The 22,261-nt window shown below is 58.8% G+C and overlaps 1 protein-coding gene across 1 annotated transcript; it reads right to left on the bottom strand.

Annotated features, from left to right (window-relative positions):
- Window positions 1-2,621: 2,621 nt before the first annotated feature.
- On the bottom strand, window positions 2,622-20,996 carry LOC143173262 (adenylate cyclase type 10-like). The gene is given in 26 exon segments (XM_076363476.1): window positions 2,622-2,866; window positions 3,549-3,727; window positions 3,886-3,993; window positions 4,387-4,595; window positions 5,384-5,722; window positions 6,406-6,660; window positions 7,651-7,767; window positions 8,627-8,763; window positions 9,394-9,677; window positions 10,114-10,200; window positions 10,749-10,941; window positions 11,659-11,812; window positions 13,283-13,335; window positions 14,198-14,387; window positions 14,691-14,767; window positions 15,414-15,535; window positions 15,650-15,841; window positions 16,411-16,499; window positions 16,817-16,910; window positions 17,347-17,552; window positions 18,316-18,459; window positions 19,089-19,127; window positions 19,992-20,096; window positions 20,366-20,522; window positions 20,524-20,640; window positions 20,844-20,996. Coding segments are annotated over 26 exon segments (3,978 nt in total). The 3' UTR covers window positions 2,622-2,688.
- Window positions 20,997-22,261: the final 1,265 nt, after the last annotated feature.

The following is a 22,261-nucleotide window of genomic DNA, read 5'->3' as shown; positions in this document are numbered from 1 at the left end:
TGGGGGGGAGGTGTTTTAAGATTTGGTTTTATTTCTCATTACCCGACTCTGATTTGAATGGTAATAAATTAATTTAGTTTCCCCAAGTCGAGTCTGTTTTGCCCGTGACGGTAATGGATGAGTGATCTCCCTGTCCTTATCTCGACCCAGGAGCCTTTTGTTGTATTTCCTCTCCCCCGCCCAGCTGAGGAGGGGGAGTGATAGAGCGGCTTTGGTGGGCACCTTGGCATCCAGCCAGGGTCAACCCACTACAGCCATGACCAGGGAACCAGCATCAGAGAGGGCCCCACGAGGTGAGGGCGCTGCGCTGCACACGGCCCTGCGGGGGCGTGGGGGAGGGCCTCTGCTGCACACGGCCCTGTCCTGGGATGGGGCAGGGCGGAGCAGTCTCTCTCTCTCTCTCTCCCTCCCCTGTGGGCAGCCCCCACAGGGCCCCGCCCTCCCGAGGTGACAGACAGGTGTGCAGCAGGGCATGCCCCATGGGTGGTGGTTGAGGGCGGGGCCGCGCCCTGGGGGGCGTGGCCACAGTGTCCCATTGCTGCGGCCACAGGGAGCCCTCACGGCCTGGAACAGGGCCTGGAGCACGGGGCAACGCCATGGGCTCAGCCTGGGGGACTGTTCCCCCCCCAAAGATACAACAAAATGAGGTGGAATCACCACAATAATCCAGCCGGCCCGTTATTGCAGTTAAGCTAAGCCGCTCATTTCGAGAAGAGACAGCTGCCTGCTGCCAGTCTGAGCCCATTACAACATCGCCACCTCTTGCTCCCCTCCAGATTTTGTTTTGCCCAGCACCAGCGAGGGGTGGACCCACCACCAGCACAAAGGCAGGAAGCCCCACTGCCTCCGCTAGATCGAAACCGTACAAGAATAACAGCTGGCCTACAAAGATTCGCTTCCCATGTGCGAGGGCTTGGATGTCAAGGGGGAGCCTATCCAGAAGCGCGTCTACCTGGGTCTGCGTCCTCTGCAAGCCCACTGCAAAAATCTCGACTGAACGCTCCTCCCGGCTCTGGCTTGACTCAGTACCAACTTTCAGTCTCTTCACATCCATGCGGCCACGCACCCAGAGTTTAACAGAAGCTTTGGAGTTTGTTTTGCTTCCAGCTACTGAGACAGGCAAAGATCAATGGGAAAAATTTGAGAACTGCTCTGAGGTGGGTGGTTTGCAAGGGTGGGCTTCAGAGAGAGACCAGGCACAGCGTAGCTGGAAACAGAAGCCGAGCAGAAATTAAAGAAGAAAGAATGGGTGAGAGGAAAAAGAGGGAGGAAGAAGAAGAAGCGGCTATGGACAAATAGATATGATTATTTTATTTCATTTTATTTTACTTTTCCACCAAGCCTTTATGTTACTCTCAGGCGTTTGCAGGTGTCCGTTTGCAATATATATACCATTGTGAAAGGACGGAAAAGATGGTGGAGTTTGCAAGGAGCTAGTCTGAGGCCAGCAGTGCACGCCAGTGCCGGTGAAAACCTGCACCGTTCAAACAGCCAGCTGGACATCTATTTCCATACTCTGTAAGACAGAAACGTAAGGAGGAAGGCAGTTGTTTGCGGCACAGCCACAGCCTTCCTAGCTGAAGGCATAACTGGCCACTGTAGTAGATGCCACACATACTGACGGTCCCAGCTGGCAGCAGGGAGGCCGTTACCTGCAGCCAGAGGGACCCCAGTCCTGCTTAACACCTGTGTGACGAAATGGAAGCTTCTGGGCCAGAAGGCGTGGCACAGCTGTAAGCTCAGCATGCCCGATGTTTCTGTGGTGGCCGTGGAACTTGTGTGCTAAGGAGGGTGCCAGAGGAAAATCTGCATATGCAGAGCTCCTGCAGGCAACTGGAAACTCCTTGAATGAAGCCCCTGCCATCCTGCCGTTCCCGAACCGAGCTGCAATTCGCCAGTGAGCTCCTGCCCATCTCAGTGAGCACAGCGGCAGCTATGCCCGCAATTTTGAGGTCTGCCACAAACCTACAGGTGCCTCAGTGCGAAGCGCGGAAGGTAACCTCCGGATGCAAACCCTTCTCCTGCCCAAGCCCTTGGTAGGCAGCCAGAGGGGACGAGCCTGAGGAATTCTGCCACTAGAAGGAGTGCTGCCAGCTGGCCGGGAGGGAGGAGCGGATGTATGACCTGCCTGCGTGCTGTGTCCCCACATTGTTCCCCAGTGTCTGCGGCGCTGCTTATACACCGTAATTGTAGAGTTTTGCTGCAGACGCTGACTTGGGGGCAATGCTAGGCAGAAGGGCGTGTTGTTTCCAGTCCCCCGACGGGTTCAGACAAGGCAAAACCTTTGGCGATAGCTGTCCCAAGTCCCCTCGGCGTCTGGGGCTTTTCCTGTCACCCCCTGCCTTTTTATACAGGTTTCTCCTCCCCTTTAGCTGGGGAAAGATAGGGAGCAGCAGTCGCTGGCTGACCGTACGTGGGTGGTGAGGAACAAGAGCAACAGAGAGGGCCTCTGGTTTTAGAGGGCCTCTGGTTTTAACGTGACCTAAAATCAGAAGCGTCTTCAATCACGAGTCCGCACCGGGACCTGCAAGAGAGCTGTAGCCATCACTGCTGGAGCAACAGTAGCCCTCCACAGCAGCGAAAGACAGCGTCTCTTTCCGTGCCTCAGAAAGAAAGGCCCAACAACAAAGGTCATCATGGAGGAGATGTGTAATTAGCTGACTTCAGCTCCACCCTTCTGGTTTAAGTCTATCTGTGGCGGGAGTCTGCTGCCCGATAGGAGTCTGCCGCCCTGTCCGTGTTGGCCTTCATGCGCGCTGCCAGGCGGGAGAACGTCCGTCCGCTGGAAGTGCCCTCCAGGCTGAAGAGGTGCTCCAGTAAGGAAAGGCAGCAGCTCTGCCGCAGCAGCCAGGCTAGCCTCTTCCTCCTGCCACACAAGAGAAACTGCTGGGCCCAGAGGCTCTAGCTGTACAGTGCTAAATCGGACAGGGCCGGGGGAAAGCAGGGCGGCAGACAAGCCAGTTACACCTCCTCGGAGGAAAGGGAGCTGATGGAGAGAGGGCTGCCAGAGCGGAAGGGGGCAAAGAAGTGCTGCCGGGGGAAGCTGACCGCTCGAGAGGGCACGTTGGCACTACAGTGCCGGGGGGGGGGGGCCAAGCAAAGCCGGGAACCAGCAGGAAAAGGGGTATCGGCCCCTGAGCTTCCTGATTCTCACACCTCACCTCCACCTACTGCTCCTTCCCCATGTCCCGGTCCTGCCTCCAGACCCCTGCCCCTCTTCAGCCTCTACTCCCTCTTTACAGCGCTCTCTTCCCAGTCACCACCAACCCCCTGCCGCAGCCAACACGTGTCAGCAGCCACATCCCCGGCTGCAAGCTGCTTTTTACCAAAAGGCGTGCTTTGTTCCTATGACTGCGCAGGGAGGGGAGGGAGCGTGGGGCTCTGTCGTTGCCTGTTTTACCCGCACATCGGTCCTTAACGCCTCGGTCCTGCTAAGGCCTATGTGTCAGGTTAGGTGTGGCCTCAAGTCTAGGCAGGTCTGGGCCCAGATGCCTGGGACCAGGTAGGAAATGGCTCTTCCTTCCCGGGTTCTCAGTTCTGCTTCTTACCGGGCCTCCTGCGGAAGGGAGGATGCTCTTCTGGCAACATAAGCGGCACACTGAAACTTTTCCAGCTGTGGCTTGACAAAGGCTCCAACGGAGGTCCGGGGAAACTGCCTTTTGAGCAGGCTCAGCGCCTTCCTGATCATTTTCTTTGCCAGCTTCAGGCGTCCCATATGACAGCAGACCTGCACAGGAAAAGGGAATCATCCCGATATGGAGTAGTTGCCCAAGAGACTGCAGGAATCTGCCAGTGGCTGGAGATGCCAGGGATATCCACTGCAACTGGGGAAGGCATCCAGCTGCGTCCCCCAGGCGGTCCCTCCAGACCTCCCCGTCTCTTTACCTCCCCTTTGAGGCTGAAGAAGGTGGCCTCTTCAAAGCGGGCTATCACATTCACTTTCTTCTCTACCGAGCTCCTCAGGACCTCCGCTTCGTTCAGCTTCATGAGGGCCTTTGCGCAAGCACACAGAGAGCAGGTGAGCGTGGGTGCAGAGCCCATGGCCAGCCTTGTCCTCCCCCGTTGCCTCTGGCATCTGTCTTAAGAGAGCCTGCTTCTCTCCCTGGTGATGCCCGCTCAAACACAGTCACCCTGGCTCAGAGCACAGGCACCAGTGATCCTTCAGACCGCCTCCCTGCTAATGCTCCTCGTGCTAAGGGCACAGTGCCCTGTGTCTCTTGCCGCAGAAGAGGCAAACCGGAGGAAGAAGTCAGGGTCTGACCCAGCATTTCCCTTCCAAGGCCCCGCGAAGGCATGCCCTCTTGCAACGGGGAAGTTGTCCTGCCCAGAGCCAGGCGACTGAGAGGACTCCGTGCACAGTGGGTCCTGGCAAGCAGGGCAACTCACCATGTAGCTGTTGGAGACATGCAGGTAGGCAGCCGCGCACTCCAGAAGGTAGTAAAAGGCTCTGGCAGCATCGCCCATTGCCATGTAGTGGCGAGCCAAAGGCACAAGCACCGATTCCACGATGGCTTTGCATTCGCATGTGCCGTTGTGCTTCCCGTCGGTCTTGCTGGGCAGCTCAGTTGTCTCTTCGCTCTTTGCCAGAAACCGCCCTGCCACACTAGTCAGAGGACAGTTCCCAGGGGAAGAAGAGAGCACAGAATACACGGGCATCACCTATACTGGTCCTTCTCCCCACAGAGACGGCATCAAAAGCCCTTTGTTCAAAGCAGAGCACGAGGCCACGGGCAGGCAGGACTCATACAGGTGCTTTGTAGGTAGGGAGAAAAAGACAAGCTGGGCTTTCTGTCACCTCCCACAGGCAAAGCACTCGAGTCCCTGGGGCGGCGTCTCCCCTGCAGAGTTTGCAGCGCTACTCTGGAGGAACTGCAAAGCAAGGGCTGCTCCAGTGGAGGGTGACGATCACTCTGAGCCCACGGGCTTCCTCAAGCACTCTCTCATCACCGTGGCCATCTCCTCCCAGCTCCCACCGCACAGAAAGCCTCTCCCCTAAGCTAGAGTCACAACCGGCAGCCAAATGCTGCCGCTTCCTTTGTCTCCTCTGGAGACCCTGAGCTCACTGGCTTCAAAAATAATCAAAACCTTGTCTGCTCACCCAAAATCCTCCTCCCTGAAAGCCTGCTGCTGCTGCAGAGCATCTGCAGCATCTGGAAAGAAAACAGGGGGTTAGACACCTCCTCGCGTACCCCGGGGGTAAGAGCTGCTCTTCCCAGCGGGCTTGCAAGGATCCTTGCAAGGGTCCCAACAGACTGAGGAAAGTCTGCAGTGGTCGTCCTCACCTCCTGGGCTCATCCCTAGCAGATCTACTCCCACCCGATCCCCAGCACACACCCCTGGCCTCCAGGAGGGCCCGGGCTGCAGAGCATGGTACACAGCATACCCTCAGTGCCGTGGGTCCTAGCCCTCTTCAGCTGTTCTCCTGCAAGCACCAAGGCCTCCCAGCTGCGGGAGTCGCCCTGGGCAGCAGGGCCATGAGGGCTCCCTCCGTCCTGGGTGCTGGTGACGGCGAAGCGGTGGAAGGCAACAAAGTCCCCTTGGCTGCAGCTCTTGCATTTGTGCGCGTGCTGCTCCAGGAAGGCGGCACACTTGCAGTGCAAGGCGACCCGCTGTCTCTCGGGCCACAGCTCATAGGCAGCCTCTCGCAGCAGCAGGACACAGAAGGCCAGGACGCCAGACTGCTGCTCCACAGTCGTCTTGCTCAGAGAGGGCCTCTCCACACCTGCAAGGCAAAGGGCCTTTGCGGCAGCCCGAGCTGGGGCCAGGGCTCAGGGCCGTCCCAGCCGGGGTATGAAAGTCATGCACATCCTCGGCAGAGAACCAGCGCTGCTGCACACCGAGCCTTGCAGCACGGGGAGAAAGGGCCCGCTCGCCTTGCTGACGCTAGCACAGCCCTGGGGACACAGTGCTCAGCTGCACTCCAGGCAGGAGCTGGGGATGTTGCCGCCAGCCGAAGCAAGCCCCGGCCAGCGCTTTCTCCCCGCTCTTGGCAAGGCGGTTCCCAGCCTCCTGAGCTTCCCGCCCTGGGCCACAGGGGAATCAAAGCCGAGTAAAAGCCTGTCAAAGGCCCCGGGGCACTCTGGAGGGCATCTTTGATCTGGACGCTGCAGGCGGCTGGGAGAGGATGTCAGGGATTCCACAAGCCCTCCCATGCCTGCGCTGTGAGCAGTGCTTGGAGGCAGGGGAGCAGAGGCACTTGGGACGGCTGGTGCGGACTTCCCTCCGGTGCAAAGCTAGTGTGCTTTGAGATTGACTTGTAAGATCTTTGAACAACCCATCCCGAACAGCCATGCCTGCCTGAGCTCCACCCACCCATCACTGGCGGGGGGAAGCGCACCATGCCCTGGGGAGCCCCGCCGGGACACAGCTGGGAGCTCCCTTGTCCGCCTTACTGCTACCACTTACCGCGCTCTGCCCGCAGAGAGGTGGCTGGCCCCTTGGTAGGATCTTGGACATCTTCTGGCACCTCTGTGCTTTTCAGCCGCTTAAGGATGTTGTCGCTCACCAACGTGTTCAACAAGCAGTTCATCTTGGGCCTGACGCCAGTGGGAAGGATGTGCGACAGCAGCTGGGTGGTAAACACTGGCCCGATGACAGCTGCAAACTTCAAAACCATCTGCTTCAGCGGCTTTATCCGGTCCAGCTGAGCCAGCGCAATCTCTGTCAAAAAGCAGCAACACGTCTCTCTCTTGCCTGTTCCCCATGCTGAGGCTGGAGAGGCTGGAAAGTTTCAACACATGAAACGGGGTCGACTTTGGCCTCCTCTCCTCGGGACTGCACCTGCTGGGCAATCGCAACCCAGGGTAGGCGTCTTCAAAATGGCTCCGCTCCTGTTGGAATCGCAGGCCACAAGGCCTGGGGAAGAGCAAGACGCTCAAACGCACGCTCCTCCACCAAGGGTGAGGAGGGCAGGATCCAGCAGGTACACGCATCCCATGATGCGCCCTACCAGATCTGGAGTAGTGCGCAGAGAGAACAGAGAACTTTCCCCACATCAGAGGTGGACTCAGAGCTCCCCACAACAGTTGTCTTAACTTGGCCAGACGATACTATTCCTTTCTTTTGGTTGTCGTCTTTTTTTTTTGGACAAAACAACTTTTTAGCATGACGCTTCTCCAAGGTTCATACAAATGGCTATGGCTAGAGAGGAGAGACACTCATTGACAGTTCCCCCATCCAGCTCCCCTGGCTACGGGGGAATTTCCGTGGCAATCCACAGAAAAAAAAACGGGTTTGGTTTGGATTAAGTGCCCTGAGACCAGCGCTAGCTGGGGAACTTAAAAAGAGAATAGCGAGGTAGAAGCCACGTTCAAAGTCGAGTCAGAGGCAAGTCAAAGATTTTTCCCAGCAAAGGCTTTGCTTCTGTGAGAAAAGGGAGCCATTTTAGTGCTGCACCAGTAAGCTTTTCTCTCCTACCCGCTGTTGGAAAGCAGGCAGCACGCTCACGGCTGGTCCACGCCCAGGAGGGGGAAAGGGCTGCCCGCAACCCCAGGCCTGTTCCTGGTTGGACTGGAGCCACCTTCCCAGCAGAGCCCCCAAGCTGAGAGGGTGACTCTGCAGCACACAGATGCCCAGCCTCCCTCTAGCCGATGCCCCGGGAAGGGGCCCCAGCACAGCCGCGAGCCGGCAGAGCGGCGCTCGGCCCCTCACCTTTCAAGCTGGCGGGCAGCATGGTGTTCTCCAGGTTCACGTCTGGTCTGATGATGCAGACCCTGCCATCATTCCCCGCGTTGGAGCTCGAGGTTGCTGCGAGGGCTGAAGCCTCGACTGCAGAAGCTGGGTGGAGCAGGAGAGCACGAATAAGGCAATTTGCAAAGTGACTTGCAGCTTGCAAACATTTCAAACTTCACCTGAGATGGGACAAGTCCCACCTTACACGGGCCAGTGTGGGCGCGCTGACCTGCCTGCGCTGAACGTGGGTCATTAAGCAGAGCAAAACAGTTTCCTTGCACAGCCCTCCCAAAGATGTTCTGCCTTCAGACCAGCTTTCCCAAACAGTCCCTCAGTCAAAGCTTCCAGACTTCCCAGGGGGCGACTGAACGCCCTGGGACAGAAAGCAGCAGCATTGCTGCCTTCAACAGCTCTACGTCCGCAGCCAGGGAAATTGCCGGTGGTCATGCAAAACGGAGCGTCAGTCCTGGCTGTTCCCAAGGCCACGGCACTCTGGCTGGCATTGCTCTCTCGGTGGCATTACCACCGTTTTCTTCCGTTACCAGCACCCTTGTGGGGATTTATGGTTTTGGATTCAAGTTTCCCGGGCCTGTCCCTCACCCCAAGCTGGGGTTTGTTCTCAAGCGAGCTGGCGTTTGGGCAAGGTAAATTACGTGCCCATTAGAATGCCTAAGGAACACCAGAAACACATGTGCTCCGGAACAATTTCCCCTCTGGTTTAGCCCCCCAACCCCCGCCCCAAGAATTTAGGCCCCTCCAAGCCACCAGAACTCGCTAGCCCCTGCTTTGGCTGTCCCAACAGCGAGGCACACAGGAGCCCACAACCTCCGCCAGACCAACTTCTGCACTGCTGCAAGATCTGACTCTGCCCAGATCCATGGGGGAACGACAGGGCAAGACTGTGCTGCAGACAACGCGCCACAGCGACTCTCTAGTCAGCAGCAAAGGTGCTTACTGATCAGGTTCTCCCAGTTGTCCTCTGCTTTTTCACCCCGCCTCCGGTTGCGGAACAAGAGCATGTCGTTGCAACAAAGGCAGCGCAGCAGCTCCTCGCAGTAATAGGGGACCCCCAAGCTTCTTTGGATCAGGAACCTGGACAGGAGCAGACCCGGCAGTGACCCCCACAAGGAAAGTAAGGTGAAACACAGTTCAGGTGGGCGGCGAGTAACTCGGGCATAGCAGGGTAGCCAGCATCTTCGTCACAGCTACACCTCACTTTTGAAAGGGACGGTCCTCCCGCTGGCTTGAGCTTTTGGGCCCCCCTGAACCCCCAGCCTTCACGGAAGTCCATCGGAAAAGAATTGCGGACAATGCCCAAAGCACAGAGCAGCAAGCCCTGCCTTTCCTCTCCTCGGGAGCCTAGATCCTCTCTGGCAGCAGGGCAGACCTCTGCCCCGGGGAATCTCCCCCACAGCCTGGCCACCTAGACCAAGGCCTTTTCACACCCCAGCCACGCTTGGGCTTGGGACTCTTCCTCCCTTCCTCCCTTCCTCCCTGTGCAACAGCGAAGGGCTGACACCTCCCACGCTCTGTGCCGAGGGAGTTGCCCACTCTCGGCTCCCACCTGCCAGGGCGAGGCATAAAAAGCAACCCGCGCCCAGTACTTGCTAGAGGCACTGATGCTTCTAGCGGCCCTGCGCTCCCTTTCCTGGGGAGGTGAGTCCCTTCCATGGTCTGCATAGGTTCAAGCCCTCAGGAAGAGCTCCCCTGCTTCGAACTTACCTCGCTAGATCCCTGGAGATGCTGACCACTCCAAGGCCCTGGCAGACTTTCTGCACCATGGCTGAAGGTTTCAGCTCGTCCAGGTGAAGACAGGTGATCTGCTGGGATGTTGTGTTCTCTGCTGCCGCTTTGCAAAAGCTCTCTGTTCGCGCGTAGCCTGGAGCTAAGCTCATGACCGTGAAGAGGGAGACGTCTTGGAGCAGGGGTGACATGATACTCCAGGAGGCAGGGTCGATGAAATGGGCATTGTCGATGACAAATATGCCAAATTCTGCTCCAATGGCCTGAAAAAAAGCAGGGTGTTCTGAGGGCAGTCCGGTGGATTCTCAAGTGTCTTCCGGGGAGGAGATTTAGCCTCTGTCTCTTGAGAGGATGCTCTGATGTCTCTCCCCAACCACTTCCCTGCTCAGAAGCTTACTGACTCTTAATTTCTTGGAGACTTTAAGGTCACACCTAACATCACTTGCCCTGCAGAAGGAGGGAGCTTGGGCAAGGGAATGCAGAAGACATCGTTCCTCCTCCAGGGCACACCTTGCGGGAGGAAAGTTATTGGGTGTGCTTGTGGGGCTGCGGGGAGGAGGTGGGGGGTTTCTCAGGCCCTGAATGGCGATAACCCAGATGCCTGGTCCTCTCACCCGCTCACACGCTGTGGTGCAGAGCCCACAGCTGGCAGGGTTGTTTTCCTTCTCTGACCCAGGAGGAAGGAGGAGAAATGCTCACCTTCTCTAGCACTTTTGCCCAAGTCGAGTGCAATTCCGTTTTCCTTTGACTTTCAGGCATCTCGCGAACCTTGTCCGAAACGGGAAACTGGCCAGAAAAGGAGTCAGGGAGAAAGATCACTCCGGGGCTAGGGCACACCTACCCACCGAGCAAGACCACAGAGCAAACCGCCTCTGCTGGCCTCCGCACCTTCCCTCTCCCCAACACAGGCGCAAGGAGCCACAGGGGGGACTTCACCTGGAGCCTAAAGCGAAGGCCCTCTGCTGAGGGTCTCTGGCAGAGCTGGGGCTTGGGGGTGGGCTGAAGAGCTGGCTCTCTGGCTGTGGGAATCTTGGGCTGACTGGAGCAGAGCACTCACACAGCAGTGACCTCAGCACGAGGTCAGCACCAGCCTCTCTCCAATGCCACTTCCAGGGTGCCGAACAAGGCACCGGGCACTGCCAGATGCAGCACGGGACATGATCTCACCACAGTCAGGGAGCCCCCCGGGCCCAGGAATGGGAAACGTGTGCTAGGACCCTTGCGATTCCCACCCCTGAGCTAAGGCACTCCCAGCAGCGTGCCCACCCGACGCCAGACCCAGAAAAGCTCGTGAGAAGGCCTTCTCCAGGGCCAGAGAGGCCTCTCGCGCTCACCTTGACAAGGAAAACGTCATTGAGGAGGCAATAGCTGCTCTCTTCGATTGTCCCTCGGAGCTTCGTCTGCAGCATGCACTGCCTGTCACTGCACAGTTCACAGTCCTGGAGGCCCAGGGCCCTGGCCGTCAGCGTACGGATGGCAGAGAAGGACTGCCTCACGTTGACCTCTAGCAGTTCCATGGCAACTACCCTGCCGTGCAAAAGCAAAAGGGACTGAGATCCCCAACAGCCCAAGCCTTCTAAGACAAAAGGGGTGGAGATGCCCTTGGGGGGAGCTCTTCAGCCACCCATCTCAAAGTGCTTCCCAGAGAAGGCCAAGCTTTTCACTCCTCCTACGAGAAAGGGCACAGAGGGGCACTTGCTGCCAAGCCACTGGGAGAGCCAGGTCCAGGCCCTGTGTCTCCGCAGCGCCAGCCCAGGTCTCGTTACGTCCCCCCTGCAGAGGAACTCACGGGGCTAAGAGGCAAGGATGGAGCAAGCGGTGAGTTTGCCTTTGGGCTCCAGACCTTAGCAGTCTGCCTCCCAGACCACGGGAAGGCTTTTCTGCCCCAGTGCTCCTTCTGGGAAACACGCAGAGGGCAAGCAGGGCTTCTGAGACAGGCCGCCCTGCTGTCTGTTGGGTCTGGAGTCAGATGAAAAGCACTGAGCTTGAGCCCTTTCCTTCTGTCTGTGCCTGGCCCAGAGGTGAAGCAGGAAAGGCCATGGCTCAAGAAGCCACCTCCAACTCCCCAAAGAGGCAGAGGCGGGAGCAGAGCACGCAGGAGCTCCTAGCGAGTGTCTCCAGGAGGCTTTTTCGGGAGGCTGCAGCCCAAGGGCCAGGCGCACTGGCAGAGGGGCTGGAGTGTTCCATGGCTGCCAGGGTACGGGCAGGGGCAGTGTCCCAAAGCTGCAGGTCAAAAACCTGTACCTGTGGCCAGCAGCCTGGCCTAAATAGGCCAGTTCAGTAAGTAAGTGGCTCTTTCCGGAGCCCATCGGGCCCTCAAATGCCAGGATGTGCCTTTCTCCTAAAGCCTTATAGGCTTTCAAGCAGCTGACAAAGAGGTCAATCTCCTTCTCCCGACCTGGGAAGACAAACAAGAAAACGAGCTGCTGGCACGTGCTGAAAAGCAAAGAGCCGTCCCTTTTGCTGGCACCCTCCACCACAGCTTCCCTCCCCGCCACTACATCCGCCAGCCTGCCTGCACCCAGGCCTCCTTCCCGCCCGCTCATCCCAGCTTTTGCACCTCTGCCTTCCTCAGAGCAGTAGTGGGCCCGCCTGCCCCACCGCGCGGCTCCCATGCCCTCTTCCCTGCCCCGCACCCCTCCCCTCCCACAGGCACAGAGATTCAGCCGGCCCCATGCAACTCCCCACAGTGATCCAGCACAAGACTGGAAGGGATGATTTGAGTTGCTGCAGGCAGCTATGTCCCAAAGAGGCTCAAAGCATCTCCTTGCTGTACCACGAGCCACAGAGCGCTTCCCGGGAGTTAAGGCAGCGTCTTCAGGCCTGTACTGGTTTTGGCTGGGCTAGAGTTAATGTTCTTCAGGAATAGCTCGTATGGTGTTGTGTTTTGGATTTGCGACCAAACATTGGTGTCGATAACACAACGATGTTTTAGTTATTGCTGAAGAATGCTTGCACGGCGTCCAGGCCTTTTCCATTTCTCACGCCGCCCCGCCAGCGAGCAGGCTGGGGGTGCACAAGAAGCTGAGAGGGGGCACAGCTGCGCCAGCTGACCCCAACTGACCACAGGCCTATTGCCATACCATATGATGCTGTGCTCAGCAAGGAAAGCTGGGGGAAAAAAGGAGGAAGGGGGGACATTCGGAGTTATGGCGCTTGTCTTCCCAAGTCACCATTACATATGATGAAGCCCTGCTTTCCTGGGAATGGCTAGACACCTGCCTGCCGATGGGAAGCAGTGAATGAGTGCCCGATTCTGCCTTGCGCACGTGCGCAGCTTTTGCTTTACCTGTTAAGCTGCCTGTATCTCAGCCCACCAGTGTTCTCACTTTTACCCTTCCGATTCTCTTCCCCATCCCACTGTGGGGAGCGAGCGGCTCTGTGGGGCTGAGCTGCCTACCAGGCCTAACCCATAACAAGGCCCAAAGCATCCGGCAAGACACCGAGTGATTAAAGGCATCCCGTGTGTCCTGGCATTTCCATATCTACACCCAGATGCTGCCAAGAAAGGAACGCTGAGGATTACCAGGGGGAGAACCTACCACCCAGACTCTCTGTCAGTCTGGCAGAAGGAAATCTCTTTCCTGATCCCAAAGACAGGGATCAGTTTAGCCCCCAGGGGGTGAGCAGCTCCATAGCTGAAAGGAACCTTCCTACCAGGTCTGGAGCACGGCAGGGAGCACCAGGCGCCTCACCCTGCTTTCCACCCCAAAGATATCAGCCAAGTAGTGACCAAGACAGGCGGCACTTCCTTAGGGCCGCTGCAGGCAACACCGTCCCTGGCAAAAGCTTCTCCCTTCCCAGCGTGGCACTAAAAGTTACCAAGGGGAAGAAACGGCTTCAGAAGAGCAAGGCGTTCTCCACCTACCCAGCAATGGGACGTACTCGGACCTCTTCTTGGTAAGAGCCATGCCAAATATGCTAGAAACAGGGGAACAGAAAACACAAGTCAATTAGCTGGTGAGAAGCCAAGGGACGTAGAGAAGCAGCCTGGCAGGGAGGGGCAGGACGTGCTGCTCCTCGGGTACCTGCTTTTCTTTCGAGCAGCGTGTTAGCCCCTGCACGCTCCCCTAGCCAACGTTCGAGCTGCACGCTAGGACAGCTGCAAGCATAAAGAAGCCCAATGGCCACGGCGCGGCAGGAGAACGTATCGAGAGTCCATCACCAGAGGCCATACCCAGAGAAATCGGAGACACGCGAGAGAAGCCAGGGTGTGCTGTTGGCTAGCAGACATTTACCACGTTGGCCAAGAAAAACAAGTGCCTTGGAAAGGAGGACTTGTGTCACTGAACGGGTTGGGATGCCAAGCACCTGGCACCTTTGGCTCAAGTCTTCCCGTAGTTTCAAAGAGACGGCAATGTTAACATTCAAACCCTCATCCAAAGAGGGGGTCAACTCCTGGCCCGGGGGAAGAGCTGAGATTTCAGCAGGAAGACATGAGGAAGAGTGTCCCGATGGTCCACGTTTCCCCATGGGAACCGGACTGGCCCAAAGCTTCCTGCTCAGAAGCAGCTGGGACAAAAACCTCCTTGGGTCAGCGTTACCAGGGCATGGGCTGGAGCAAGCACAGCACGGAAAGCACAGTCGAAAGCCATTTGGACAGAGCCAGCAGGAGACAGCAGGGGAGAAAGGCAAAAAGCCTCCCACGCGAGGGCTTCCGACCCTCTCAGCCACAGGGAAGGGAGACCAGCTTGGTCTCTCTCTGCAGAACTCCTCTTTGCTGGCCAAGGCTGCACCCTCGGTGCCACCGTCCCCTCATCCAGCCCTCTCAGAGGACACTCACCTCTCCTCGGGGATCCCCACATATTGGTAGACAGTGCCAGGATGCCTAAGGCCTTTCATCTCTCTCGCCGGCAGCTCCCTGAAGTAGTAAGGGGGCAGCCGAGAGGTGGCGTAGGTCACTGCATCACAGGACACCAGCCCGGGGTAGTGCACCATCATCCGGGCTGCCAAATTCACCTTCTGGCCAATGACTGCCAGGGAGAGAAAGAGAGAGCACGCATTGATGTGCCGGTGCCACCAGCCCCACGGCACCCTTCCAGGCCAATGGCTGCCTCACCTCCGGCACAGGCCAACCCCACGGCGGGGTCAGGAGAACTCAGGGGAACAACCGGCCACGGAGCCCATTCTCCCGCCCCAGGCCAGGACCAGAGCTGCCTGGGCCGTTCCTGACGGGCTGCTGGGCAAGCCCTCTCCCAGCCCACCTTCCTCTTCCAGACTGCTATGCTTAAGCAGGCCCACGACAGCCTCCCGCACCTCAGACACACGCCTCGTACCTGTGTATTCATATCTCACAGGGTGGCCAGTGAGTCCGCAGAACACCGTCCCGCTGGTAACTGCAACAGACACTGCCCTGGCACACGGGGAGAGTGCGGCTTCAGCAGCGCCCCTTCATGAAGCCCGCCCGGCTTCATCCCTTCCCGCACCTCCCCTCGGCGCTAGCCTGGGCCACCTGCCATCCTGCCCTGCCAGCACGGGTCTCGGGGACTTGGAGAGCTCAGGGGCGCAACATACCCGGGTTGCAAGGGACAAGGGACAGGGGTAGAGCGCATGCAGCAAGTTTTGGACACTTCCCCTGAGGCCACATTCCCTGAGCTGCGACCTGCAGAAGGCCACAGCCCTCTCGTGAGCAAAGAGGGAGGGAGGGAGGAAGGCGCCCCCACGATGGCACCGCCTGCCATGACAGCATCTTGAGATCAGGTGGCTGGGCCCCATCCCTGGTCATGGGCCAGTCACCCAGAAGGGCCTGCCTCTGACACCAAGGAGCCTCTCGCCCTTGCGAGGGCTCGTTCCAGCGCGGTGGCTAGCAGGGTGTGCTCAGAGGGACTCGGCCTGGCTGCCGTGGGCTAAGCCCAGGGGTCACCTGCCACCTCTCAGGGCACTGCCTCCTTCCTGCCAGGGACAAGGGAGGGCAAGCTGGAAGGCACGTCTCTTCCTGGTAAGCCCCCTTGCGCCGTCCCAGCCAGCATGCACCCCCCTCACCCCCGCCACACACTCACTCTCTTTCCCCGAGCATTGTGGAGCACGAGTTGAAGATCTGAATAGCACTCTGCAAGGCGTGAAGGCTCTCGTAGGGCAGCTTTTCTCCAGCGAGTCCAAACACACAGAGGAACGTGCAGCCCTGCCAAGGACAGATGCAGCACATCTTGCTACAATGCCTAAGAGGGAGTCTCTCCCTCTTGCTCACTGCCCACCCTCTCAGCGTGGGGGGAGGCGATTGCTCCCCCACACTCACTTTATCAAACCGGAGGACTTTGTTGAGTTCGCCCTTGTGAGGACAGAGGATTTCTCGCATCATCCTGCTGGCATTGCGGAGGATCGTGTAGACTTCCACTGTGGTTTTATCCTCAGCCAGCCGCAGCTGGATGAAGAGGCTGGTGACTGGCCGTAGCTCAGAGAAGAGGTCCAGCGGCACGCTGTCATCAAGCTGGAAGACAAGAGCACGACGGCTTCACCAGCCTGCTCTCCTGGGGGCTTACTGCCCACACCAGATACCGAGGGACGGCAGGCGTACTGGCAATAGCAGGTACTACCGGAGGAAGGGATAAATCCTCCTCTCAGTGCAAACGGCCGGCAGGCTGCCCAGCCTGCGGCAGGCAGATGCCGAATCATAACACAAATGACAAAGGAGAGAAAGGTGCTCCGGTAACACCCCATCTTGGGACAGGTATGGGCATGAGGGCCGACCCTCAGGGATGCTCTAGGGACTTCAGTGGAATCTCCCCTTTATGCCACCATCATGTCCGCAGCACCTCCAGCACCATACCCACGGAAAAGACAGAGAGACAGAAGTCCGCCTCCCGCCACCCATGTCTCTCTGAGGACAACGCACACAATGGTGCAGCACCGGTGCTCCTTGGCTCAGTTTCCCCGCGTTGTTGTCTCAGGGTGCATTTTCTTTTGTTTGTCTGTCTTCGTGAAGACTCCATCTCTGCAATGCACCACTTCTTCTACCCTCCAAAAATGCAGCCCCCAGCAGTGGCGGCCTGGCCGTACCTTCCTGAGAGCAGCTTCTGGTATGTACTGCCTAAGCACCTCCTCCGCATCATAATCATTGGGCAAGAGAAAAGCAGGCCTCATGGCGCCTGAGGAGAGAAAATGCAGCTGGTCGCTGGGAGGATGGGACTACGAGGTGTTGGAAAGCAGGGGCTGGCGCTGGAAACGGGGGAGAAAGAGTCTTCTGCGTTTGCTCATGTTGCCACCTCCAGATGCTCGGGGCAGAGCTGTCCCCTGGAAGGAGGAGGCAGCAGCAGCGACTGCCCCAGCTGAGGCACAGGAGGGCCAAAAGCAGGAGTGCTATCCGAAAGGGGGGAGAGGGCGGAGGTGGTTCCTCTCTGGCCCCTGAAGCAGCCAGGCCCCACCTTTCCGGGCAATCACAGAACAAGGTGAAGTTGGCACCCACCTTCCCCTTCCAAGCCGTGGCTCACTGAGCGTTGTACAAGCTTGCGTAAAGCGTCTTGGCATTCTGACCAAGACATCCAATCCATGCCTGTAACCTGGAGACACACAGAATGAAAGCACTGCCACTGGCCTCCCCAGGAGTCCAGGGGACAGAGCCTGCCCTCCACCGTCACTGCCCAGAAAAGGGCACAACAAGCCCACCTGGCTGGATGGGACACAAGTACTTCCTCAGAAGCACCGGAGCTGGGCAGGTATCACCCAAGCATCCCCCAGCTGTCAACAACAGCTCCATGACCCACAGAGGACATTGCTGGTGGGGCCAAAACCCTTCCAGTGCCTCCCGACCCCTCAAACCAAGCGAGCCCAGCCCACCGTTACCCCCGAGATGGAAGGACAAGAGCTTCAGCTGCCTGCCCGCTTTCACAGCTACAGCTCTCTCCACATTCAGCTCCTCGGCCTTCTGACACCTCCCTCATTCATGCCCAGGTCCGGGCCCTCGGAATCGCTCTAGAGGCCGTCCCATCCACCTACCTTCACAGCTCTTTTGCCTGCAAGACGCTTGGTCCTGAGCCGGTGCTGCTCACAGAGCTCCCAGGAGGTGGCTGAGAGGATAACTTCACCTGCATTCGCAAGCTGTTCAGCCTCACAAACTTCACCCAGGGCCTGGCCGCAGATCAAGAAGTACTGCCGCCTCTTGTCTCCGACAGTCAGGAGGCTCATGGACCCTGCAGAGATCCCTGGTGAGAGAGAGAGAGAGAGAGGGAGAAGCAGAACTGACACAGGGAACATTTTGAGCTCTACAGTCCCCAGCATCTCCGCTGGTCAGAAGCTAATCTGAAGCCCAGTGGGGAGACGGGCTTTATGGAAGGGGAGGGCGTCCTCCGTCCTACTCGGGGGGATACTGACACAGGTCCCTGAAACGGGTGTCTAGAAAGAGACAAGCAAAGGTGACATTGACAATGTGTTGAGAGTGCCGGGCATCTTGCCCAGCTGCCTGCCCCAGAAGCCCAGCAAACCAGCGGGCTTGATCACCGCCTGCTCCGTTTACGTGCAGGCAGGTTGGAGCTGTCTGCTTGAGAAAACACAACAGCCTGCCAAAGCCCTTCTCACAGCCGTATGCAAAGCAGTTCCCCTTTGCTCTTTGTGAAAGGCAGGGGAGAATCCAGCAGGGGAAAGGATGCAAAGCCGCCCCCACCTGAAAAAAAGGAAAGGAGAACTACCTCCCGCAGACGTCTGTGCTAAAGCAGGCATTCAAAGACCCTAATACTTGATCTGACACCCGCTCTGCCTTTAAGCTTCCTCTGCATCTGCAAACGCACGCAAAGCCAGCAGTCCTGGTCTCCCATCCCCACTCCGACTACAGCTGGCCCCTTGAATGCTCGCAGGACATGCTTTCCTTTGGCACTAGCCCCAGTAGGGATCCCCGCGTTCCCTGCCCGTGAGAAGCACCCTATGGCACGGGAGAGTGCCACGGATCTGCGCCTGGCACAGCGCCCGTACCTATCTTCAGTTGGACCTTCTGACCCACGTGCGTGTCACGACTCCCACACTTCTTCTGGATCTGCCAGCTACATTGCAGCACCAGGCTGATGGTCTTAGCCAGCTCCTGGGGTCCTGTTCTCCACAGCACCAGCACAGCATCCCCTGGGGAAAGCGAGGGGAAGGTAAAGGCTCTGCTGAGACCTGACTCTCCCCGACCTACGCTCAGTGGCAGGGACAGCAGAAACCGGCCAATGTGCTGAGGAAGATGGGCTTGTGGGAGGGCATGGTCCTCCAGGACGATGGCACCGGGACACCTCTCCTCTCCCGGGCCAGCCACAGCAGCAGCCAGCCGGCAGCGGTGGCACCCCCTGCCCCAAGCGCTCCTCTGCAGCTGCAGCACACCAGGGAATCCTCCCCGCCTCGCAGCCTGGCAGCCCGAGCTCCGCCACCACCAGGGCCTCCCTGCCCCTCACCACCACCCCAACACACACCTTTGGGCTGCGCTTTCTAGGCGGTCTCCTCCTCTCAGCGCTTCTTTGCCCCCACCCCCAGCCCAGGGCCCTACAAGTGGGGGCAGAGTGAGGGGAGCCACAGCCCTTGCCAAAGCCAAACCGCAGGCAGGCCCGGGGGGAAAGAGAAGCCTGGAGAAAGGGCGGGGTGCATGCCTGGCCAGAAAGCTGGCTCAAGGTGCTGCACAGAGCCTCCTGAGAAGGAGAGCAGAGCAAATGGCCGCCACAACAGTTAAATGCTGCAGATGACTAGACGTGGGCATCGTCGTCCTAAGTACGTACCAGCAAACTTCAAGATGTCTCCTCCAAAAATCAGCATCTCTGTGGACAGAGGGAAGGAAAGGAAGAGTCATGTGGACACCTTCTTCCAGAAGCCACGGAGCAAGCCCCTCTGCCCAGAGAGGAGCACTAAGGAGGGAGACTCCGCAACCTCCCTGGGCAACCTGTGCCAGCGCTCAGTCACTCTCACAGTCAAAGCGTTTCCTGACGTACAGAGGGAACCTCCTGTGATTCAGTGCGTGCCCGTGGCGTGGCCTCTGGTCCCGACACTGGGCACCGCTGGAAAGAGCCTGGCTCTGTCCTCTTTGCACCCTCCCTTCAGGTTTTAGGCACATTACTAAGATCCCCCCTGAGCCTTCTCTTCTCTCGGCTAAACGGTCCCAGCTCTCTCAGCCTTTCCTCACAGGAGAGATGCTCCACACCCTTCATCATCCCTGAGGACTCTCTTGCTTTGCTCTACAAGTGCTGCCAAAGGGGTGGCCACAATGTGCTCACGGTCAGCTCGGAAGGGTCAAGATGTGCCCTGTGAAAAGGGGCTCGTGAGGGTCTCGCACACGCACACACACGTCAGTGCCAGCACCCTCAGGTCACTCTCGCGCTGGCACTTGCTGGATGCCCTCAGCCTGCTCTGGGCCCTAACGCATCACTGAGCCGGGTGTTCACGCCAGAGACACAGAGGTGGCTGCTGAGAAAGCGGGTGCCTCCTCAGCCACAGTGGGGAGCAGAAAGGACCTGCGCTGGTCCTGACTCGCCAGGAGACCCTGGCTGCTCTTCCTGTTCCTCCGGGCCACAGAAAGCTCCAGCCCTTCAAAGGAGGCAGGACCAGGCTGCCCAGCAGGTCTGCCTCCACCCTCCATGAGCAGCCTCACGGCCCGATGCCAGACAGTCCTGCAGCATGGCTCTTACCCTCCAAAATGTCACACAGGTAGTAATTGAGGGTTTGCGCCAGCTCATCGGTGCCTCTGTCTGCGCCGCTCCTCTGGATGAATTTCTCCGTCAGAGCAGTGAAACCTGTAACGCGGACACCCAGAAGTCAGGAAATGCCCACGTGGGCCAAAGGACCTGGCAGCCAGTTCCACGCTGCCTGGCCCGAGAGCCTGTAGGTCACACCTTCCCATGCCCCGGCTCAGTGCTGGTGGCAGCTGTGGTTGACCACCCAAGATAACCCATCCCGCTCTCTTTGGGCATCCCAGCAGTGACAAGATGGCCACTCTGCCTGAGGGGCAGGGGCGGGGCTCCAAAGGGCCCGGTGTGTCCCAAAACGGCTCGTGTCACCCCACCTGAAATATCTGCAAAGAGCAACACTCCGTGGACAGTCTGACTGTCGCTCTTGGGGGAGACCTCAGCAAGGAGTCTGGGGAGGAAAACTGCTGCTTTCTCCAGGCCTGAGCGGTGATGTTTCCTCTCCCAGGCAGAAGCCATTGTCAGCGCCCTGTGGCACACGGGGTACCTCAGGAGAAGATGGCCGTGCCCCGCTGGGAGGAGGACGAGGACCTCACCGCACAGTGCGAGTTGCACAGTGAGCCCGGGGCCTCTGTGCGGGACGACTGGCCCTCTGCCCTCACGGGAGTGCTCACAGTCACCCAGCAGTGGCCTCCTCTCTAGCTCATCGCTTACCCGTCAGCTGTCCTCAAGCGACACAATCAGCTAACAGTGACATCCTCCATATGTCATCGCCTGCTGAGCAGCTGCCACCGTGACCCAGGCTCCCTCCTTGACGCTGAGCCACCGACTCAGAGGCGGCCAGCGCCACCCCACTTCTTCGAGGACAGTGCCGAAGGGAGGCTCCTGCAGCGACCTGTTGCTGAATTTCCAGCTGCTTCCCCCGTTCCCAAGGACCAGCTGCCGCCGGCACACACAGCTCTTTGCTACCACTGGTCCTTCCCCTGCAGCTACACAGCCTGTCGCCATCTTCCCAGCAGGCTCGCTCCTTTCTTGCTCCCCTGATCCCTCCCCAAGCCCCCCGCTGCCCCAGCTCAGACAGGGGAGCCCTCCAGCTCTCCCATCCCTCCATCCACACAGTGCCTGTCATGGACGGTGGCCTGCCTCTGGCAGAGACAGCGGCTCCTGAGCTGCCCTCTTCCCTGGGCTGTGCGAGAGCTCCAGCACGTGGAGCCAGGCCTCTCATCCCTGGCGGCAGCCGGGGTTTCCCAATGGAAAGGGAGGCCAGGGCACATACCTAGGCTGCCCCACAGCTGCCAGGTGGCAGAGCGGAAGCCATCAGAGAGACCGTGGTGGAGCAGCAATCAAGCCTCACGCAGCTGCACGACCGCGTTCTCGGTTGTGCCGAAGCACTAGGCCCAAGTGCCACCACTCTCCCAGGGCGATGCCAGAGGAGGCAGGGGTCATTCGCAGCGAGTCAGCAGGAGGTGCTGCGCCTCCTGGGACTGGCACGAGAGCTGTGCAGCCTCTCGTGTGGCGAGGAAACCTCCCCGGGCTGGGAACCCTGGCTCACAAACAGCCCTCCTCCACCGGGCTCCACGGTCCCGTCAGCTGTCGCCATGGGCCAGGCAGCGCGCTACCGGAGAAGCACGAGCACTGCCAAGAGCAGGACTGTGAAGGGGAGGAGGGCTACCAGCCAGCACCACCAGGTCCCGCGGAGGCCAAAGCTCTTCTTCTCCCTGTTCAGTCAAAGCAAGGGGTGGATGAGATTGGGTGCCAGGGAGACAGTGATGCTGGGGGGGACAGTGGTCTGCGCAGCCCCCTCAGTGCCCCTCTGACTTGGCCTCTGCCTTGGGAAGTGAATGGGGAAGCGAGCACCAGCCCCGGGAAGGGGCTTCAGGCCAGCCCGTGCCATCCTGCTGCTGACGGCTCACAGCCGAGCACATGATGCTGGAAACCTGCCTGCCGCCTTCTCTCCCTTCCTCAGCACTACAGGAGAGGTTGTCTTCTCGCCTGCATAAGCCTTCCCTGAAAGACCAGTACCAAAAAAGGGTCTTAAAAGCAAGCAGAAGTGACTCGTGCAAAACACTTACACCCGGTGCCTGCCCGTGACATTCCGACACGCACAAAAAAAAGCCAGGAAGGTTTCTGTGTGCCTGCCTGCCCAGCTCTCACACCAGAGAGCTGGGACAGAAGGGCCTGGGAGCTGCTGCTGCAGCAAAAGGAAGGGACAGAGCTCTCTCTTCTGGAGACAGGAGGTGGAGAGGGACCAGGGACGCTTGCTGGGCCATATC

Source organism: Aptenodytes patagonicus, unplaced genomic scaffold (assembly GCF_965638725.1).
Source record: "Aptenodytes patagonicus unplaced genomic scaffold, bAptPat1.pri.cur scaffold_43, whole genome shotgun sequence".
NCBI lineage: Eukaryota > Metazoa > Chordata > Aves > Sphenisciformes > Spheniscidae > Aptenodytes > Aptenodytes patagonicus.
This window is presented reverse-complemented; position numbering and strand designations above follow the sequence as displayed.